At 54.5% G+C, this 21,808-nt stretch overlaps 1 protein-coding gene across 2 annotated transcripts in view; it reads left to right on the forward strand.

The window, feature by feature from the left end:
* The first annotated feature begins 290 nt into the window (after nucleotides 1-290).
* Nucleotides 291-21,808, forward strand: part of PRMT8 (protein arginine methyltransferase 8) — a 76,918-nt gene continuing 55,400 nt past the window's right edge. The window contains exon 1 of one of the 2 annotated variants that reach the window (XM_064478938.1): nucleotides 291-643. In XM_064478938.1, the coding sequence (XP_064335008.1) occupies nucleotides 428-643 (216 nt within the window). In that variant the 5' untranslated portion in view covers nucleotides 291-427. The remainder of the gene's footprint in view (nucleotides 644-21,808) is intronic. The other variant, XM_064478937.1, reaches the window with a different exon arrangement.

Here is a 21,808-nt window from a genome sequence, read left to right on the forward strand (position 1 = left end):
GGAGGCGGCCAAGAGACCCCCGGAGCCCGGGCGAGGGGGCGGCCCGGGGCGCGGGGGCCCTGGGTCTGCGCCCAGCCGCCGCCCGCTCGGCCCAGCCTCCTCCCCGCCCCCACTCACCGGCTCAGCCCCCGGGAGGGACGCGCAGGAAGCGTGTTGCTTCGCCCGCGGATCGGCAGAAGTTGAGAGGAGTTGCCGGCTGCCTCGGCCGGCCGGACTTTGCGAGCAGCCAGAGAGGAGCCGCCGCCGCCGCCGCGGAGCCTTCGGGGCTGCCTCCGTCCTGCCGGAGCCCGCAGCGCGGGTGGAGAGGGGCGGGGAGGGGGTCGCGGGCGCCAGAAGAGCTCGGAACTGTGTGAAGGAATCCGAAGCAGATGAGAAGGGAGGAAAATAAAACAAAGTGGAGACTGCAGGAAAGACTCCACCGTGGTTGATGGTCTCGGCTGACGCTCCAGCAGAGGGGCTGGGTTGGGCTTTTTTTTTTTTCCTCCCTCCCGTTCTCTCTCCTCTTTCTCTTTTAAAGCTCTCTCTCTTTCTCTACTATCTCTGTATCACCAAACCCTTGCTGGCTCTTATGGGCATGAAACACTCCTCCCGCTGCCTGCTCCTAAGGAGGAAAATGGCGGAGAACGCTGCCGAGAACACCGAGGTAAGAGGCGAGAGGCCCGGGCTCGGCGACCCCGCAGCCCGCCCGGACCACCGCGCCGCCCTGCCGCCGCCGCCGCCGCCGCCGCCGCCGCCGCCGCTCCGCACCTGGTGCCAAACTTTCCCAGCTCCATCCCGCTTGCTTCTGCCGGCCGTGGTGTGTGTATGTGTGTGCGCGCGCGTGTGTGTGTGTGTTGGGTGGGGGGAAGACAGTTCCTGTCTCAGGCCCCCTCCCTCTTGGAAATGCAAAAGAGTCGCTCTCACCCCAGCTCCCTCTTCTGCCACCCGCTGCTCGCTCCCCCCCCCCCCGCCCCCAAGTCCCAAACCCTGGGCAGCCGCGCACCCCTGCCCTCTCCTCTGGGCTCTGTTAGGGCGCCAGAGTGCCGATGCGTGCCGAGCCAGGATGGGTGATCCGGGGGCCAGGTCTGCTCCCTGCGGTGCCTTGACCGTCTCTGGCCGCTGCCTCCGCTTTACCCTTCAAGCTCGAGTCAGTCCCCGAGCTCTCGGTCCCCGCAGCACCGCGGAGAACTCCCGGCCTTGAGGGTGCCTGGCCGCGCCGGAGGTGGGACTTGGTCACCATCAGCAGACCTTCCCGCCCAGAGCCGGGCCGGGGAGAGGTCTGCAATCCAGGACGTAGGAGCCGCCTCGGGGACGCTAACCCCGGGAGGGAGCACGGGCCGCGGCCACCTTCAGAACCAGGGACAGCGCCCGCGCCTGCCGCAGCCGAGCCCGCTCGGGCGGTGGGGGCTGCGCGCGGCGCTGCAGCGGGAAATGGGTCTGCAGCCGCTCGTCCCACAGCAGTTTCGAGCAGGTCGCTGCAGCTCCGCAAACTGCGCTCTTGGCCCCTGCCTCCAGCAGCACAGTAGCTGCCCTTTCTCTACTCTCGAGTTGGCTCGGAGCCGAAAAGAGACCTGCTGAGATTTGCATCCCGATCCTGGGAGGCTGTGTTCCCTGGCCTCGCTCTGACCCTGCTGTCATTACAACCGGATTAGTCCGTAGGCTCTGGGCACCTGTAGTCACGAAGGGGATCCGCGTGGGCAGCCCCCTTACCTTCATGGAGGAACCGTGCGCCAAGGTGGGGGTGGAGTGGGGTATGTGTGTGAAGATCATCCCTTACTCGGTGGCAGGAAAAAGACAGAGAGCAAACTCGCGGGCTCTATTAATAGCCGGGTGTCTGGTGGGGCTGCCGTACATTTCACATATGGTTACCCATATGCAGCGTGGGGTGGGGATGGAGGTGTGGCTCCAGGATTGTCCCTCTGTCTGGCTGGAATGCGGCAAGGGGCAGAGACCCTTCCCGATCTTCTTCCCTCGAGGTCTTAACTGCATCTAACCCCTACCCCACCATGTAGGCAGCAAAGCTTTTAAAAATCCCCATTCTATGAGAAACCAGAAGCAGCATGCATCCAGCAACTGTCGATTTCGAAACAAGCACGCTCTGGGGGAAAACAGTGGGGCGTTCAGGAGCTAACGCCGGTCTTCCTGAGTTAGGGCAAAGCCAGAGCGCGTGCGGTCCCCTTGCCACTTCCTCTTCCCCATCCCCCACAGGCGAGGAGACATTCAGAACGCTGGGTAGTGCAAGGCGCCCAGCTTCGCGGCAGAGAGCGAGCCTTACCAATCCCCTCACCCTCCTCCCTCTGATTGCCCACCCGCGGAAGGGGTTTCTAAAAATAGCTCAGAGTCAAGGAGCTGTAATCCGCTGGACCAGCGGGCACGTAGCAGTCCTTGCAGCCATGTGGCTGGAGCACTGGAAGCAAGAAACAGCTTCTCCCTGCCCACACCTTCCCCGTTCGGTTTCCTAAAAAAAAGTTTTCACGGGTCTCTAGCCCCCAGCACTCTAGTTGTTGGGCGCGGTTGGGGTGCAGACCTCAGTCAGGTTCCGCAGGGTGCACAGTGGCTGCGAGCTCCGGCCAAGGTTCAAGGCGTCGGGGGCAGGCAGAGCCTCGCACGCCAGGCTATTTTTACTTGCCTCCCCCACCGCTCCGCACTCCCCCTTCTCGGCAATTGCACATGCCAGCTCTGCTCAAGGCATCAATGAAAACAGCAGTAGAGGCGGCTGAGCTCCTGGGAGAAAAAAAAAAACCCACTTTGCACGCCTGGCACAAAGGGGGAGGGGCAGATCCAGCTGGGGCTCCGGGGAGGGGAGTGAGCCTGGGGTTCAGTTCTTCTCAGCTTCCCCTGGGAAGGGGAGGAATTCAGACTTGGTCAAACATGCCCAATGGAGGCATCCAGGCAGCGTGACAATCACTTGGTTTTTTTCCAGGAACTGGCTGTTTTTGGAATGAGCCAGAGCTAGTGCAGTACTTCCAAATGTGGGGTGTTGTGGGTTTGCCTGCATTTATGGTGAGAGAGAGGCAAGGATGCCTTTGTGGGGTGCGTGTGCATGTGTGTGTGTGTGTGTGTGTGTGTGTGTGTGTGTGGTGGTAGTGCTCCTTGTTCTTAACACATCTTTATCAACCCCTGACCCTGTGCCAGAAATAATTTGGTTCCCGAGACCCAAAGATGAAGACCCCAGGTCCCTGTCCTCATGGAACTCACAGTCTGGTGGACTGTAGTGCCAGATAATCCACATACTTCTGTAGCACCTTTCCCTGCCTTTCGTTGGTGTTGTCTGCAAGTGCCTCATCTCGTTTCACCCCCACAGTGATCCTGTGAGATAAGCACAGGTTAGTATTCATTTTTCAGCCCCATTTTATGGGTTAGGACTCTGAGGCTGAGAGATCCAGCAATTTCTGGGATCCAGCAATTTCTGTCAGCTAGGACAGCCTTTGAGCACAGATTGCCCCCACTTCTGATTCACTGCCCTTTGCCCTACATTGCTGCTTCTAAAAAGATGCCATGTTTGGATGGGAACAGGTGAGAGGGATAGGGAGGGAGGATATTTGGGAAGGCAGAGATGTGGTGTTGGGGTGAGAAAGGATAATGGGAGAAGTGATCTTTCATAAGGTGAAGATAGGAAGATATTCTAATGGTTAGGCAGGGAGGAGAGAGTGAGGAATAAAACTAGCCACGTTGTGATCAGAGCCTCCCTCAACAAGTGACTTTGGAGCTGGGGCGGGGGTGGAGGGCATCCTGGGGGCAGGCTTGGTGGGCACAGTTGGAACTGGGCGGCCCTGAGTGTGCTTTCACTGCCTGGACCTCAGTTCCCTTATGTGTTGTTAACTGGAGTGATTCCCTCATGGTCTGGAGTAGGCACTGGATACAGGGAAACGCCGGACGGCCCGGCACAGGGCAAACACTCCTCAACATCCATCCCATTTCCACCTTCTCTGGCTCTCTCCCTCACATGTGCCTCTCCTCCTCAGCTGGGGCATCATCCCCTACCCATCCCAACCCTGTCCGCCTCCTCTCCCCCTCTGCTGCTCCCCACATATCATCAGAAACCCTCTGCAGAGGGTCCTGTCCAACCCTCCTCAGCCCACGGTCCGTGCCGAGGCGGCCACCCTCCCTCTGCCCTCACTGACAGCAGCCTCTGAACTGTTGTCCTTGTCTCTGATCCAGCCTCATTATCACCGCTCCATGGGCTTTCAGGAGCACACATTTGCTCATGATCAGACATCGCTTTGAATACACACCGTGTCACCCTGTTGCTGGGATAAAGCCGGGTGTCCATAGAGTGATGTCCAGTGTCCTTCAATAACCGTTCCATGCTTTTCTCTGTAGAGACCAGCTTCATGCCTGAACGCCTTTGTTCATACTGGTCCCTCTACTTGGGCTGCTCTTTCCCCCCTCTTTCTCTCTGGAGAAAAAGATCTTCCTCAACTGAGAGAAACCAACTCAAAGATCGCTTCCTCCAGGCAGCCTCCCCAGATCTCCACCCGCCCCCATGGAGAGTGAGTGTTCCTTCTCCTTCTTATGTGTTCCTAACACCTGTCTCTCACTTTTCCTATTACAAGATAATTGGCTTTTTATATGTCTGTTTCTCCAGTTGGATAATGAACTTTTTTTTTGGGCTCTACCCTGTTCTGAATGCTGTGCCTGACACAGAGTAAATTTAAAAAGAAACTAATAAATATTGACTGAGTCGATGCACGCGATGGCGAACAACAAGCACTTGAGACTTCCGAGTGTTAGTCCCTCACGGCTTCCTGAAAATCGGGCTTCCTGTCTCCCACTCCTGTGCTGCACTTAGGTCGCTGTGGACCTTGGAAACTCAAGATGTGCAGAGATTCCGGGAATTAAGGTGCTGCCAAACTTAAAGCGTGGGGACATGTTGGCTATCAGTGTACCTGCCGAATATTCAGCCATTACTGCGTCTTACTGAGGGATGTTCACCTGAATAGCAGAGAAATGGATTAATCTCGATGCCCAGTTGTGAACCCGGGGCCTAATGGACCCTTCTGAGCTGCTGCTGTCTTTACTGGTTCTCTGTGGAAGCCTGATGCATTATTTATGGTGAGGATTCCCTGACTGGGGTTTTAGCACCTCCAAGCAGAGCCCCTGGTGGGTGAGAAAACAGTCTGAGCAAAGGAGTCATTTTGGAGACAGTTTTTTGAATGTTCTATTGACTTACTGGCCCAGGGAGAGAGGATAATTAGGGGCTGGGAAAATTCCTACAATAGGACCACGGGATTAGGGGCGCAGGTGGGTGCTGCCAGGTGAGTTATGGGGAACTCAGCTGGATTCCGACGTGGCGAATGTTGGCGGTTTTGGCTAAGGATGCCCCCGCTCAGGACTTTGAGCTAAAGCGTGTGGCCCTCCAGCACAGAGCTGAGGGGAGCCGGAGGAGGCCGGCAAGTGGAGGCAGGACCCAGGCATACTGCTCTGGGGTCTGCATCATGATTCTTTCTGACCAGCGTGGGGCTCTGGTTTTACTCTGAACTCAGTAGGTGCGCTGTTACGACAAACAAGTCGACTAACCTCTCTGGGCCTCATAAGGCTGTTGTGATGATTAAGTGAATTAATTGGTGCGGAGGGTTTGCTGCGTGGTGAGCTCGCTCCGTGAGCATTCATGATCCCCCTCCCGCCAGCTCTTAGGAATCTCGCCCGAAAAGTGCGACCTGGTTGGACTCTCCCCCTTCCTCGTTTCTTCAGCTGAAATGATCCCCAAACCTCGGTCTACATCACTTTTTCCTCCCTCAGCCAAGACGGATTTCAGTCCTTAAGTGAGCTCCGGAGAATTAAGAAGATGCCCACACTGTTCTTTCCCCCTGGGAGACTTGGCTTTTCGGAGAGTCCTAAATTGGCTCTTGGCTGTCAAAGAGGGCGAAGCACAGCACTCCTGGCTCCGATGCAGGAGTGGGTCTCATCGCCTCGTCTGTGCTAACCGCCATGTGAAGCGATGATCACATTCCGGCGTGGAGCATGCAAAACTCTGTGAAAACAGTGCTCACACCTTGGAGTCTACTGTGCCAGCAGGAAAGAAATGCGCAGCGCGGTGCGACGTGAATTGCCAAGGTACCTGGAAGTGGGCTGGTGCTGCGGTGCAACAAGAGGCGTTGCTGTGCCCTCGTGCACCGACGCGGGGAGAGGAGAGGAGGAGGGCGGGCTGGCAGGGCCCTCCGGAGGGTTTCTCTGTCTGTGCTTCCGGCCCGGAGCACACCGGCACCCCCCAGGACGCAGCGGGCCCCGTGGTCTCTCATTACATAGCTTCAGAGAAGGCAACTGCCCCAAACTCCCTGGGTGTCTCAGGAGCCAGGAAGTTCCTTAAGTCTGAGCTCCATCTCTTCTATTGCAACCTGAGTCACCTCTGTTTGTTATTCTAGAAGGAGATAAAAGCTGTCTGGTTGCCCTTGCATTTGGGGCTGCATGAGGCGTCTCATCCTCTTTACTGGTCTTTGTTCCAAGTGATTCCAGCCCTTTCCTCTGAAATTCTGGATTAGCTTCCTAGCAGGACTCGCCAGAAGACGCATGTCGGAGAAGACTCGCCCCTCCGATGGTACCCAGCCTGTCGGACACTTCACACAGCAAATGGCTTTTCTGCTTCACTCGTTATTAGAACTCCCTCAAGCATCACAGCTTCCTCAGAGGTGTAATGACGGACCCAAGAGTAAAGATCTCTTTTTAAAGTGTAATTTTATGAGAGCAAAGGGCTTGATGTAGACATTTTCATCAAGTCATAGGCTCTTAGAGCCGGATGGGAACTCAAATCACTGAAATTAAGAGATGGGGAAACTCCTCCAATATCAGAGTTCTTCAGTCTTGGTGTCAAGACTGTGTTTACTCCTAGGTCAATGCCATTTCTAACCTCCCTTAGCATCTAATTTATTGCTTTTACTTTTGGTGCTAATTTTCTAGTATATTCTGATATGTAATATGGAAAACCAGTGTTTCCCTACATAAGGTCTAGGAACTGCGCATAGCAAGATCTCTCTCCTTTTCACGTGACACTTGAAACACTTGGGTGTATATCGTCTTGTTTAATGTGGGCCACCACATATTACACGTACACACACACGTCACCTCGTGCACGCCATGTGTAACACAGTGAGCTACATATTATTCCCATCGTGCAGGTGAAGAAACTGAAGCATAGAAAGTTGATGTCACCTGCCCAAGACCCCACAGCTAGGAAGTGATGGAGCTGGAGCTCAAACTCTGGTTTTCTAGCCAGAGACTCAGGATTTTTCCAGTCTGCCAGGCTGTGAAGGCAGCAGAGGGGCCACAGTGGAAACTTAAAGTATGCAGAGACAGAATGGAGAAATCAACAGGAGAAAAGAAGCATGGTGGATTTGGATGAAACAAAGGAAAGGACACCAGCCCTGCCTTTCTTCCCCTGCCCCCCCTCCACCGCCCAGCCATCTTACTTTCAGTTCTCGACGTGCTGCGTGTGGATGGCGGGGACCCGGTGTAACCTGTGGCCCAGACAGTCCTTGTTCCACGATGTCCCCACGCCTGGTGTCCTGGCTGGGGGGGCCAGGGAAAAACTCTTGTCTAACAAAGTATACTTTTTTGGAAGCTGGACCAAGACCACCGTGTTAAATCTAGACTCTCATCCCGCTTCTTCCTTGGGATAAGACTTCAGGATAGGAAGTCGGATTTTTAAGTTTATCTTTGCAGCTGTATCACTTGTAGCTTTGTTCGTTTTCTAGGGCTCTGCTAAGAAAGTGCCACAAACCAGTGGCTTAGAACAGCAGAAATGTACTGTCTCACAGTTCTGGAGGCCGGAAGTGTGAAGTCCAGGGGTCAGCAGGGTGGGCCCCTGCTGGAGGTTCCTGGTGGGGAGGGTCTATTCCCTGCCTCTTTCCTTGCTTCTGGTGGTTGCCAGCTACACTCGGCGTTCTCTGACGTGTAGACCCAGAGCTGCCCTCTCTGCCTCCGTCTTCACCTGGTCTTCTCCTGTGTGTGTGTGTGTGTGTGTGTGTGTGTGTCTTCCTCTTATAAGGACACCGGTCGTACTGAATCAGAGCCCACCCTGTCCAGTGTGGCCCCAACCTGATCACGCCTGTAAAGACCTTGTTTACAAACGAGGTCGTATTCTTAGGTAACAGCCATTAGGGCTTCAGTACATCTTTGAGGGGGATCTTGATTCAACCCATAATGTCATCCAACAGGTGCCCACACATAGTAGGCCTGAGCTGAGAATGGCTGGCAGATGGCACTGAATCCACAAATAGGCTCAGAATAGCTGTGAAGCCAGGGAAAGCGGTCTGTCCCCTCGGAGTCTCTCTCTTGCTGCTCACTCGCTGTCCACCTCGCCCGCGGGCCCCCCAGCGTCTCGGTCCGGCCTCTGTCCCTTGAGCAGGAGCAAATTATAGCAAGGTCTACCGTGTCAATGTCTGTATTTTGTGCAGGGCATGGTGTGGAGGGATTCGTACGCATTGCCTTATTCAGTTCACAGGACAGCTTACAGAGCAATTCTCAGAGGAATGGAAACTTTCCGTGGATGGTTGTCTCGACCAAGACTACAGGGCCAGTGAGTAGCAGTGTTGGGGTGCTTCAGAGCTGGGGTGCTGTGCTGCCGTCCGGGGCCTCCCTCCCCTCTGGCCTCCACATCCCCAGCCTGAAGCGTGCCCTGGCTTTCGCTCCGCACCAGCTCCAGACGCTGGGAAGGGGCTGACGCACGCCCATGGCGGGAAAGGGCGGCCGGCCGGCCGGGGCCTTTCGGGCTGTAACCGGCTCTGCGTATCAAAGCCCCACGTCAGTCCCGGGGACTTGTTTTGCGGCTGCCAGAGAAATGACCGTGGCGGCCCTGTGAACCCATTCTGCGCTCCTGTGATGGGCTGTTCTGGAGAACGGGGGTGAGGACTTTCTCAGCACCTTTCAGACAATGAAGCTACGTGGGTTCCCAGCTTTGGGACCTGAGAGTTTTGTGCAGAGATTGGGGCTCCTGCCTGGGTGCAGACAGACCTCAGATCGGCTGCGTCCTCTGTGCACAAGTTACGCTGTCATCTGTGCCCCGTTTCGTCACCTGTGATGTGCTGATACAGCTTTATCCCACGGAGCTGTTACAAGGGTTAAATGAGGGACTTCACATAAAACAGACGTTGGCACACAGTAAATACGCAGGAAAGATGAGCTATGCTTTATAATCTGGGCTTATCTGGCGCTGTCCCAGAGGGGTCGGGGCCCAGATGGGGAAAGAGCCTCCACCGGTGACGTCGTGGAATCACCGACTCCACTCTTCTCAGGAGGGACGGTGTTCTCTGTGCCCTGCAGGCTGGCCTGCCCCCTCCATGCGTGCACTCTGCCCTGGGGTCTGGGACTCTGGTGTTCGCGAAGTCTGCAGATGAAGACAAAACCTCACGGAGCCCCTGCGGCTGGGACAGAAGTGGGGGGACAGAAGGGCACCTCACTGGCCTCCCTGGGCCCCTCACAAGCCCTGCTGCTGGAACAAGGGCGACTCCTGCTGGTTGATGGCTGGGTAGATGGACCACTTCCCCACGTTCCCACAGGGGAAACTGACGCAGGGCCGGAGGAGAGAGAGGACAGAGATGTTGCAGGCTCATGGGGGCACGTCAGGTGTTTAACCATCAAGGTAAAAGCCCCGTCTTCTCGACCGCGAGTCCCGTGAAGCACATTCACCGGGCATGGGCCAGCTCAGACGGAACCGGCTAACGGCACTCTGAACGGAACGGCTGTTAGCAAATTCCTCAGTTGGGGCCCCATGTGGGCCATGTCTTGTTAGCTGAAGTGAAGGGACGTGGTGGCCTTTCCAGGCCAGTCCTGCCAGAAAACGAAGGATGGCGGTTCCCACCAACGCATTCGCTCCACGGGTTCCATCTCCTCGCGGCGGGCAGCTAGGACACCGCTCCTCCAAGGAGACGCGGTCAGAGAGCCCCACAAAGTGACCGCGGAGCATCAGAGCGCAGGTAGGCGCCTAGTCAAGGACTGTCCTCTAATAACGTGCGTTAGTTCAGCTCTGCCTTCAGGTGCCTCGCAGGAAACGGATGAATGTTTATGGAACGAGTGAAGGAAATAAACCTGCGTGGGGCCCGTATCCTGCGCCAACTTCCTTCTGTTAGAAAGTCTCCCTGCTCCCCGTTCTCCGTTCTCTGGAACGAGAGCTGCAGTCCCAGAATGCAGGAGGGGAGTGTTTTGGAGTCAGCCTGTTTTAAGCCTCATCCTCAGTCCTGTGGGATTAAAACCTGTTTTACAATCCACGAGGACTAGGCACGATCACGGGATAAGGCAGAGAAAAGAAGCTTGGCGAACGTTCTCTTCTTTTTCCTCCTGCTGTAAGTTAAGGTTTACTTGCTCAGGGTTTGTTTTGGGGGTTTAGGGGCAAATCTACAGTTCACACTGAAGAGTCCTTTCTGGTTTCCTTGTGAGGAGCTGTCAGCGACCTCGTTCCGGCTGCAGGGTGGCAGGCGTGTCTTTGTGTGGGGGTGCGCACGCACACCTGGGGCTGGGGCTCCGGCGCGCAGAAGCACGTGCTCGCACATGTGTGTGCTCGCCGCACGTGGTCTGCGGGGCGTAACGGGTAACACGCAGCGAGGCACACATTTAACTCTGAGCCCGGAGCTCCTGGGGTAGCCGCGGGGTCTGATGACTCAACGCCGGGGAGTGTGTTTTACGTGGGGCACATGGGAGGTGGGGCTCTTTGACGGATCTGAGGGTCGGGGTCAGGACGATTAGCAGCCCTGGCTTTGCAGCTGATGCACAGCATTTGTTATGTAACTCGGGGGCCGGCCCTCCTTCCTCTCTTGCTCTGCGCGCTCTCTGGGCATCTCATTGCCTCTCTCGGCTTCCTTACTGCTGGGTGTGCTGACGACCCAGACTCTGAGCTGCAGCCCAGACCTCGTCCCAGGGCTTGGACCGTCTGTCTGGCTGCCCCCAGGGCACCTCCACTCAGGTGCCTCACAGGGACCTCAGACTCATCAGGGCCCCTCTGGGGTGTCACCTCTTCCCTCCCTCTGCCCTCCTCCTGCTGCTCCTTGTCTTCCTGCGTGTGGGCACCGAAGGCACAAGCCCCCGCTCCTCTTTCCCATCTCCACGGCGAAGCCTGGCAATTCTGCCTCCCACGGGCTTGTCCTCTGCCCTGAATTTGTCCTCGTCTTTTGGGTCCTACTTCTGCCGTCCTGGGCACCTGCATCTCTTGTTGGGAGCTCTGCAGTCACCTCCTGGATGCACTCCCCACCCACAAACCCCCGGCTCTGATCTGTTTTCACAGTGGCATGAACGCACCTTCTGAAGTGGAGACCTGACTGTGTGTCTCCCCTCCTTAAATGCCTTCAGTGGCTTTTCCCCTGTCATAGGAGAAGGACCCACCTCCTTGCGTGGCTTAGATGGCTCTGCAAGCTCACACTCCTGGGCACTGTTCTTAGGTCCCTCCCCTCCGCTCCAGCTACACTCACCCACTTCCCTCCCCTCATCACCTCCTACTCTTCCTTCACATCTCAGCTTAGATGGCACCTCTTCCAGGAAGCCTTCCCTGATTCCACCCCCTTACCTAAATCAATCTTAGTTCTCCCTCCTATGTGATCCTGTGGTTAGTACCTGTGCATCCTCTGTCGTAGCACGTATCACACTGTACCTATTTGCTGATTTCCTCGTCTGTAAGTCTGCCATAAACTTTGAGAGGGCTGGGGCTCTGTGCTGCTCACCGTCGAATCCCAGCCCCTAGCACAGTGCCTGGTACCTATTAGAGGTTTCAGACCTTTTGTTCTAGGAATGGTCATTGTGACCCATACCTTTCCTGCAAGAAGAATGTTCTGTGGATGCTGGTGTTTCAATCAACATCTGTTCCTCCCTTCCTTCCGCACCGGTTGAGACTGTTGGTCACATGGGACCCACTGTAAGAGGCAACCTCTGAGGTCACTGCCATCACCCCCTAACCCCACGCCAGGCTGTAGGTGAGCTGCCCTACACTGCCGAGGGATGGAGGCAGGACAGCAGAGAGAAGGTTTATAGTCATTGCAAACTGGCTAAGAGGACATTTTCAGATAAACAAGGGCGTAAGTTTAATACCCTCCTAAACAGGCAAGACTTAATTCTCAGAAAGGGTTGGGGGGTGCTGTCAGGGCCTTGCCTGGGGCCGTGGGAGTTCCCAGCAATTCTTCAGTGGGAAGAGGAGGCAGAGAGGCCACGGAGGCTCCCCTAAAAGCCTCACTCAAGGCAGGGGAATTTGGGGGGTTTGTATCAGCCAATATATTTTTCCTCACTAGGCCTGATGCTTCCATCACTGGCTGATGTGGGCAGGAGGCATGGGCGGGGTGGGGAGGATGGGCCTGGACAAGGGATCTGAACAGCCCTGAGGCTCCTGCCCCGGGGCCGGTGCTCTGCAGGGGGGGTACGACTCCTGGCCCAGCTTCTCTGAGCCTCCTTTCTTTGGGGTTGTCTTAGGCTGGCTCTGTCATTCACCCTTCTATTTATAAGGTTAAAAATAAGATGCTCCAGATTCTAGGAGGTAAAGAAAACCAAACCCATGGCTTGGGCTCCCAGTGGAGCAGGGCCCTGGGACTCTGTTCCTCAAGGCCAGCTCTGGTGGCTTTTCTTGGAGGGGTTTCTGGAGCTCTGCCCAGTCTGTGCCCACCTCCCTGTCTTCTTCCAGTTCCGCTTCGGGATCAGAGGTCACTGTCTCAGAGCCCTCAGACCCGTCCCCTCCCCCTGCAGTGCACCACACACGACCTGGTCAGGACAGCCGGACTCCATCCCGAGTGCCAAGGAGGCTCAGCCTTCCTTGATCATCCATGATGGACCCCCAGGGGACCCCAGGTAGCACGGGAGGAGCAGGGAACCAGGAGGCAGACCCTGTGGCCCTGAGTCTGCTGCCCTCTGCCCTCTGCCTCTCAGTCACCAGTAAGAAAAACCCACGAGTTGGTCCTAATCTAGGGCACCTGATAGGGCGCCCCTGAACTACATGGAGACCGTGGGTGCAGGGACATTCGGAAAGTGGGGGAGTCATTGACTTTGCTGAGATTCCCCTGCTGTCCCGGGTGCCTCAGCACGATGTCATGCCCGTTGCCCCTTACTGAGGTGTCGGTGGAGCCGGAGACAGCACATCGCCATCGCCCCTGGCTTCCCCTTCCAGACATGCCCACGTGCGCTAAATCCGTGCTGTTGACACGGGAGATGCTTTCCCCTCTAGGTGGCAAATGGCATAGAAGGTGGAGGTTTGGGGAAAAGCAAAAAGGTGCTGTCAGTCTGGGCTTGTGGGGAGCTGACCTCTTCTCGGGTCCTGACTTGCACAAAGGGTGGGAGGGGAGGCAGCCCACAGGCAAGTGTTTATCCAGGGAGAACGGACCTTCCTCCGGACACTCTGTCTCCACTTCTGCCCTCCGCCTGCCAGCCTGGTCTCCTCACTTTCCTGGTCCCGGGCTTCCGTGCTGCTGAGAGGAATGGCTTTTCTTTTTCAGGCAGGAGAGATGTGAAGGGATCTCAGCTCAGGTGGTGGGGGAAGCAGCCCCAGCTCCTTGGCCCCAGAGCCTGGATGTTGGAGAGGATCCCTCCTCGGGCGGCTGCTCCACTGGACCGGGCACTTGATGTAGAACTTGACTCGGTGTCCCGGGGTCAGCCTGTTCCAAATGAGTAGTGGGGAGAGGAAAAGAAAGGGAAGGTCTGAGTTTCAGTCCTGCGTTCCCCAGTGTGTGCGGCTGGACCATTGTCTCTAAAGTGCTGGGAGCTGGCTTATCTCCCGGGATCCAGGGCCAGCCAGGACACTGCATTCCGTTAGTACCATGGCTGGTGCCAGCAGCCGAGCTCCACGCCGGGAGCCTGGAGGAGGGGCGATCCGATGGCCGTCCCTGCAGTCACCGTCCTCTGGCATCTTCCTGCTGCCGGCCGTGGGGGCCCCCTCGTCACCCACTGCAGAGCTCTCTGATCTCACCCAGTTCAGCAGCAACATTAGCCGCCGTTGGCCGTTTTGTTTTCCTGGACAGCCCCTCCTCTTCGGGCTCCGGATGCCTCCTTTCTCCCTCCTCTCCCACCCCTCAGAGTTTCTCTCTCCAGCCCTCCTGTGGACCCTTCTTCCTTCCACCTCTTAGTGATGCTGTCCCCTGCTTCCTTCCTGTCCCTCGATGGCCTCATCCTCTTCCACGTCTTGTGATGTCCACACCCGCACTTCTGGCTGGGTTTCTCTTCCTCAGCGTCTGGCCGGCTCTTCCAGTCCAACGTGACCCCCACCAAGCCCTCCGCCCCGTCCTCCCTCCTGGCTCGCTCAGCTGCGCCCCCGCCCCCACCCCAGCCTGTGTGTGCCTGTCGCCAGGAAGGGCACTGCCGTTCTCTCCTTCCCTCCAGCCAGAGTCAGGAGCCATCCTGGGGACTCCCTCACGCTCGCCTCTCCCACCCCAATCCCAGAGGATTTATAACAGGACCTGCCAGTTCTGCTTCCTTCCCATTGCTGACTTCCACCTCCTCCTCCTTATCCCACTGCCTTAGAGCAAACCTTGCTGTCTGTGATCGGGGCCACTGCACCTGGCTGCCCAGCCTCTGCTCCCGCCCTTGCCGGCCCATCTTCTCCACAGCAGCACGATGCCTGTGCTACAGAGTCCTCGGTAAATGCTGGTTGAACAAATGAATGAGTTATAGGCAGAGATGCTGGCTCAGAGGAGCAAGGCAGGGTGCTTGTGCTGCAGCAGGTGGGCGTTGTGTGTGAATGTTGAGGACACTGTTCTCCATATCATTTGGCCTTAGTGGAGATGCTTGGGTTTTAAAGAAGTTTACGTGGAAGCTCACGGGCTTCAGGAGACCTGGGTGGGGTGATAGTTCAGATTCCACGACCTGCTTACTATGGGACGGGTCTTTTCTGGGCTGTCTTTGACCTTGAGAGCACTGCCAAACCAAATCAGCGAGTTTGAGGTTCACGGTTGCTCTGTGTTTACCGAGTAGCCTTACCCTTTGGGAGGAAGAAGGACACAGAGGATGACAGAGAGTGAACCTGGAGAGGTGGCTGAATCCCTAAGGAGGGACCCCGGGTTTCTTACAGGACACAGTCAATCCCCCCAGCATCCCCCGGTCCTTCCAGAAAGTGCTAATGTGGGCTTCCATGCCCTCTTTCTTCCTTTTTCCTTGTGACAAACTGGGCTTGCTCTTGGGGGTTCCAGAAGCCTCTCTGCAGAGGTCTGCCTCCTAACCCAAAAAGAGCAAATGCCAGTTGAACAGATAACTCCTATTCACGCCTCCTTCTGTTCCTACTGGAGTGGGGGTTTTGTATTCAGGCTGGGTGGCTGGCAGGGCTGGTGGATGGCATTTTAGGCCCTTTAAGCTGGTTGGTAGCATCTTCCCTGAAGCTGGCAGACAGGACCAGTGAGTCACTGAGGTGCCCTTCAGGTATCCAGCGCTAATCCTGTTCTTTCGTCCCAGTGTTCAGAGAGCGAATTGTACCTGTGGCGGTGTGCGCGCCATCTTCTCCTTCCTGTCCCTGCGTCGACACTCCTCTGTGCCTGGATCTTTTTGGAAAGCCGGCCATTGGCCCGTCAGCGTCAGGGGTGTGCACGGGACCCGCTCAGGGGTTCTGGCGACAGCAGTCAGCGTATGAGTCAAGAGAGCTTGGAAAGTCACCAGCGAGAAGTGTCTAATAGCGACAGGTTTGATTCAGTCTGTTGCTGCAGCAGATTTGTCCTCTCAGCGTATGATTTTGCAGTACTTCATCCTGTCCAATTTTAGACAATGAACAATCACAACTCTATCAGGTATCACTCTCGTGGTCTCCTCCAGGTTGCCTAGGGTGACTCAGCACGTCCTGGAATCCGTTTCCAGGCCCCAGATCCTGAAGGACCAGGAAGGAGGTGCTGGTGAGAGAAAGGGGCAGGGCGGGCGGTGACTGCCCCTGAGGAGAGGTGCCTTGTCAAGGGCAGAGAGTTGGCCTCGGGGCCACAGCCGGGCTCTGAGCCCTGCCTGTCCTGTGTGTCAGGTTGCGGCTAATTTTCCTGTCTCTGCTTGTCCCACGCTGTCTTTCCTGCTTCCTGCAAGGTGGTCTCTTGTCCCCTCCAGAAGGCCAAGGAGCTCAGTTTCCTCCAAGGTAGGTGCCGGGCTGGCTCAGGGCCAGAGCCCTGGTGGGGTCGGGAACCTGGACTCTCCGGCTCCCTCTGCCAGGAAACGCCAGGGACCGGATCGGTGTGGGGCTGCGCCTGGTATCTCAGGCTTCAGGATGCGGTTTGGAGAGGAGCTGCTCATCCAAACCCTGGGAGGCTTCCCGGGCCCAGCAGCTCTTTCCCTGGAGATCACGACCATCATTGGATTAGGGGTCACCCTGCCTTGGGGCAGAGGGGCGGTAGGTGTGCGCCAGGTGATGTCTAAGTGTGCTGGTAAATTACCTTTGTCCCTCTGATTTGCTCTCCATCCTTGTCCACCCTGCCATGTGCCCCGGAAGGCTGAACTGCGTGGACTTTAGCAACAGGCTCCCTCCCCCAGCCCATCCAGGCCGCTGGCTGGCAGGGTTCCAGGGGGCGGAACGCCAGCAGGAGCATCAGCAGATCAGAGGAGGGAGGGGAGTGAGCTCAGAGCACGTATTCCTCCAGCTCCTTCCCCATAGGGTCACAGTTGACTATTTCCCCAAGCTGAAGCTTTCTTGTAACCCTCTCACACAGCCCTCCCCGTCTCTGGGCTCCCATAACCTCTCTCCTCCTGCCCCCTGACACCTAGAGGTCGCAGTGGCGGTCCTCTGTTGGGCATTGTATCTGGGCCTCCCACTAAGCCGCTCTTACAAGCAGAAGCCCTTGGCAGCCTTCACTGAGCTCTCACTATGACCCCAGCATCTTCCAAAGTTCTTACATCAATCATCTGATTTCATTCTTAAATAATCCTGTGAGTACACAGTAATGATATCTCCAGTTTACAGATAAGGGAACTGAGCCTCAGAAAGTTTCAGTGAATTTCCCAGACTCACAGAGCCAGGAGGTGAGGGATCCTGGTTCTCAGCACAAGCAGCCGTGTTCTAGAACATGAGCTCCCGCCGGTCACCGGTGTGGTCCTGGACCAGACCATCCGCATCATCTGGGAACCTGTGAGAAACTCAAATTTCCAGCCCCACCCACACCTACTGAGTCAGTGGTTCTAGGAGGCGGTGGGGGGTGTCGGGTAGGCCCCTCTCCAGGGGTGAGGTGTCCACTCGGGTTTGAGAGCCATGGCGCTGCACTGACCCTCACACGGGAGTGCGGCTCGCTCGGTGTGTGCCCTGGGCCCTGGCGTGGCTGGACTAGTGTGGCCTCATCCCTCCTCCGCCTGCTGTGGGAAGCAGACTGCCTGCAGCTCCCAGCTGGGCCCTGGGCTCCGGCAGTTTCTGTTTTCTGTTTGGTGACTGTGATCAGCCAGGAACCCACCCCTGACGGCTGCACGCTGCAACTCCCGGCGTTTCTTAGCACGTTAGAACCACAGGCTTCTTTTATCACTCGGAGATGAGACCTACATGCTCCTCTGAGAGTCGCCTTGTATTGCACAGGAGAGGGAATTCCACGACCCCTCGGTGGGCAGGGACTCGGACACTCACGGAAAGGAAATCCCATGAAACCTGCTAAGAGATCCGGGACCCTCTGATAAGCAAACTCAAAGGCCATCCTTAGAAGGAGCCTGGCCAAGCACTGGGCCTGTCATTCTGTTGAGGTTTACTTTTAACGGACAGATTCCACGCTGTGGGGCTGATTTTTTTTCGGGAGGGCATTTAACTTGGTGGGGACTATATATAAAATAGATGAAAAATGAATTTCTTCCTTACAGCACAGGGAAGTGTGTTCAATTCCTTGCAGTAACCTATAATGAAAAATAAGATGGAAAGGAATATATGTACGTATGTGCAGGGCTGAAACACGATGCTGGATGCCAGAAATCGACATATTATAACTGGCTATACTTCAAAATAAAAAAAACCAAACCTTGGTGGGGGAAGGTGGTGCAAATAGACTTGCTCTGGGGCGTGTCATTGGAGCTTCCGGAGGACTTACTGGAGTGGTCCAGGTGTGGGCTTGGGCAATGGCTGGCGGTGGAGAGGGAGGGGCTGACCACTCCAGGCAGAGGAACAGCAGGTACCAAGGCCAGGAGGTGCGGACACAGTGCATGAAGAGGGCACAGGGAGGGGCAGGAGGACTGGGACAGCCTCTGAGGAGGGAACCCAGGCCGTAGGGTGGGCTCACTCGTGGCGGGGAGTGGAGGGCAGCACGCCTGGCTTATGAATTTGCACTTTCTTTTTAACTGAAGTGTAGTTGATTTACAATGTCGTACTAATTTCTGGTGTACAGCATAGTGATTCAGTTATGCATAGATATATTCTTTTTCATATTCTTTTTCATTACAGGCTATTTATAAGCTATTGAATGTAGTTCCCTCTGCCCTACAGTACAACCTTATTGTGGATCTAGTTTATATACAGTAGTTTACCCTGGTAGCTCCAGTTTACACTATGGCCTCCTGGATACAGCCAACCCAGCTTTCCTGGGCTCTGCAGGGCTCAGCCTCCTTCTGTGAGACAGCAGCGCAGGGCAGATGGCTCCTGCGGGAGCATCTGAGCGCCTGCACAGAGCGGGGCAGCATAAAGCGTGAACAGGTGGGCAGACGCTCCCTTCACCTTGACCGTGTGCCCTGGGGGCTCTCTGGGAGGGAGCCGCCTGACGTGGGACTGAGGGGAGGCCTGCAGGACTGATGTCCAGCTGCTCTGCCACTGTGCTTTCCAGCCCTTTGCTTTGCCTGGCTTACCCTACCCCCGACCCGGCCCCTTGTTAAGGGAATCATTCATTCATTCATTCAGTCAGTCATACCTTCAACAAGTGTTTCTGGAACAGCCCCTCAGCGTCAGGTGCACCTCCACGGGCTGGGGTGACGGTAGAGCCTGATGCCTGCCTTTGTGGTGCTCCCATTGCAGGGGGAAGATGGCCATAAATAGATGAACTGGTGTCAGGTACTGATAAGAGTTCTGAAGAAAAATAAAGCAGGTGAGGGAGCAGAACGAAACAGAGGTCGGGGTGTTTGCAGATGGGGCTGTTTGGAGAGGGGAACTCTGCAAAGGTGACCTTAGAAATGGACCTGAATGAGGCAAAAGAGGAACTCATGCAAAAACAAATTCCTTCTATACAGCACAGGGAACTATATTCAAGACCTTGTAGTAACCTATAATGAAAAAGAATCTGTAAACAAATATATATATGTATGTGCATGACTGAAACATGATGCTGGACGCCAGAGATTGACACGTTGTACCTGACTATACTCCAATTTTAAAAAAAAGTTTAAAAAATGACCCATGCAACATATGGGGGAGCAGCTGGTGCAAAGTCTCTCAGTGGGAACAGGTTTTGGGGTATTCAAGGAGCAGAATGGGGTGCGGGGGAGCCAGAGACCAGAGACTGGAGAGCAGGAGGGACTGGAGAGGACAGGGCCCTGCAGGTATGTAGAGGAGGTAGGAGTTCGGAAATAAAAGTTGAGACCCCAGCACGTGGAGGGGTGGCCACGGACTCTGGCCCCCCTATTTCTTCCTCGCGTTAGCACGTGGACTTCGTTTCTTCCAGGGGAGCCCTTCCCCAGGCCCCCGGCCCCGGGCGTTCCCGGGGAAAACGGCCTCTTGGACTTGTCTTCTCCGTTTCCCCGTCACTATTAAAGTGGACTTTCTTCGTCCTTTTGGAGTGAAGGGACCTGGTGAGTGCATTCACAGGAAGGGGTTACTTTGACAAACAGCCTGCTAAGCGTGTTGTACGCACCACCGATCCCGCCAGGTCTCTGACTCAGGAGTCTGGGAAGGGAGAGGAACGAGAGAATGGGAGCCGTGTCTGCGTTTCATCAGCTTTAAGCCCACAGGCTGCTACTTTCAGCGGTTTTCAAGCCACTAAGATAATCAGAGCTGTCTGTGTGCTGTTCTAGCAGTTTTCTTGCTCCGTGTTTTTCATTGTGGTCAAATATGTATAATACACAATGCGCTCTCATAGCCATTTTTAAGTGTGCAGCTCGGTGGTGTTAAGCACGTCCGCGTTGTTGTGCGGCCGCCACTGCCATCAGCTCCAGAGCTCTTTTCATCTTGCAGAGCTGAAATTCTATACCCATTAAACAGCCACTCTCGTCCTCTCCTCCCCCAGCCCCTGGCAACCGCCATTCTACTTTTTGTCTCTAAGACCCTCTAACAGGGGGAATCACGCCGTGTTTGTCTTTTTTATGACTGGATTATCTCACGTAGCAGTTCATCCGTGTTGTAGCACATGTCGGAATTTGCCTCCTTCTAAGGCCTAAATAAGAATCCACTGTGTGTGCGTGCCCCATTTTGCTTATCCATTCATCTGCTGATAGACTCGTTGCTTCCATGTTTTAGCTGCTGTGAATAATGCTGCTATGAACGTGGACGCATAAACATCTCTTCAAGACCCGCTTTCACTTACCCAGGGTTTACACCTAGCCATGGAATCGCTGGGTCATGTGATAATTCTATTTTTACTTTTTTGAGGCAGTGTCAGACTGTTTTCCACGGGGGCCGCACCATTTTACCTTCCTACCAAGAGTGCATGAGGGTTCCAGTTTCTCCACATCCTTGCCGACACTTATTTTCTGTTTTTTCTTTTTAATTATTAGCCGTCCTAATGGGCGTGAGGCGGTATCTCATTGTAGTTTCCACTTGCATTCCCCGAATGACTGGTTCCATCCGTTTTTGCTTTATATATTTTGCATCTCTTTCATTAGATGAATAAACATTTGCAGTTATTATGTCCTCTTGCTGAAGTGGCCTCTTCATCATTATGAACGTATCCCTCTTTTTCCTGATATTATTTGCTCTGAAGTCTATTTTGTCTGATATTAATACAGCTATCCTCGATAGCTTGTATTCGAGTTAGCACGATATATTGTTTTTCATTTTTTTTTTTAACTTTTTCATGTTAAGAGGAAGTTTCAAACAGAGTGGCATATGGTTGTTCTGAAACTCTAATATGGTAACCTCTGCTTTCTAACTGAGGTATTTAGGCCATTTATAGTTAGTGTACCTGACTATGCACATTGTATTGATCCTGTTGGGTTTAAACCTACCATCTTGCTATTTGTTTCTATATTACTTACCTGTTATTTTTTACATTTACCCTCTTTTTAAGCCTTTAGGGGGGCAATACTTGAGTATTTCTTACGATTCCATTTTATCTTCTTAGCCAGCTTATTATCCATAACTTTTTGTGATTTTATAAAATAGCCACTTTAGAGTTCTTGGTGTGTGTTGAACTTATCACAGTCTGCCTTCAGCTGACATCGCAGCAGCTCACACACACCATCGGGTTCTTACAGCAGTGTTTCCTTTCCCCCCTTTTGGCCTTTGTGCTCTGCTGTCATGCATTTTAATTCTACCTGTGTTGTAAGTCTTGTAAGACTGTTATTACTTTTTAAAAAACAGTCAGTGATCATTTAAAGAGGTTTAAATAATAAGGAAAAGGTTTTATGCTTATCCATGGACACGGAGTTCGCTTTTCCAGAGCGCTTCATTCTTGGTACCAATCCAGGTTTCCATCAGTTATCATTTCCCTTCTGCCCGAAGGATGTCCTTTAACTTTTCCTATAGTATGATCCTGTGGGTAATGAAATCTTTCAACCTCTGTATACCTCGGAAAATCTTTACTTTGCCTTTATTTCTGGAAGATATTTTCACAGGGTATAAAATTCCAAGTAGAGAGTTTTACCCTTTCCACACTTTCAGGTGGTGCTGCCCCGTCTTCCTGTGTTGGTTCCTATGAGAACCTCTTAGTTCCTTTGTATGTGAAATGTCTTTATTTCCCCTTTGGATGCTTTTAAGATTTTCTGCTTATCGGTGATTTTAAGCAATTTGATTGTGATATAGCTTCATGTAGTTTTCTCCCCCCTCTTATTTCTTTTCCTCAGGGTTTGTTGAGGTTTTGGG

The sequence above is a fragment of the Camelus dromedarius genome, chromosome 25, assembly GCF_036321535.1.
Source record: "Camelus dromedarius isolate mCamDro1 chromosome 25, mCamDro1.pat, whole genome shotgun sequence".
Taxonomy (NCBI): domain Eukaryota; kingdom Metazoa; phylum Chordata; class Mammalia; order Artiodactyla; family Camelidae; genus Camelus; species Camelus dromedarius.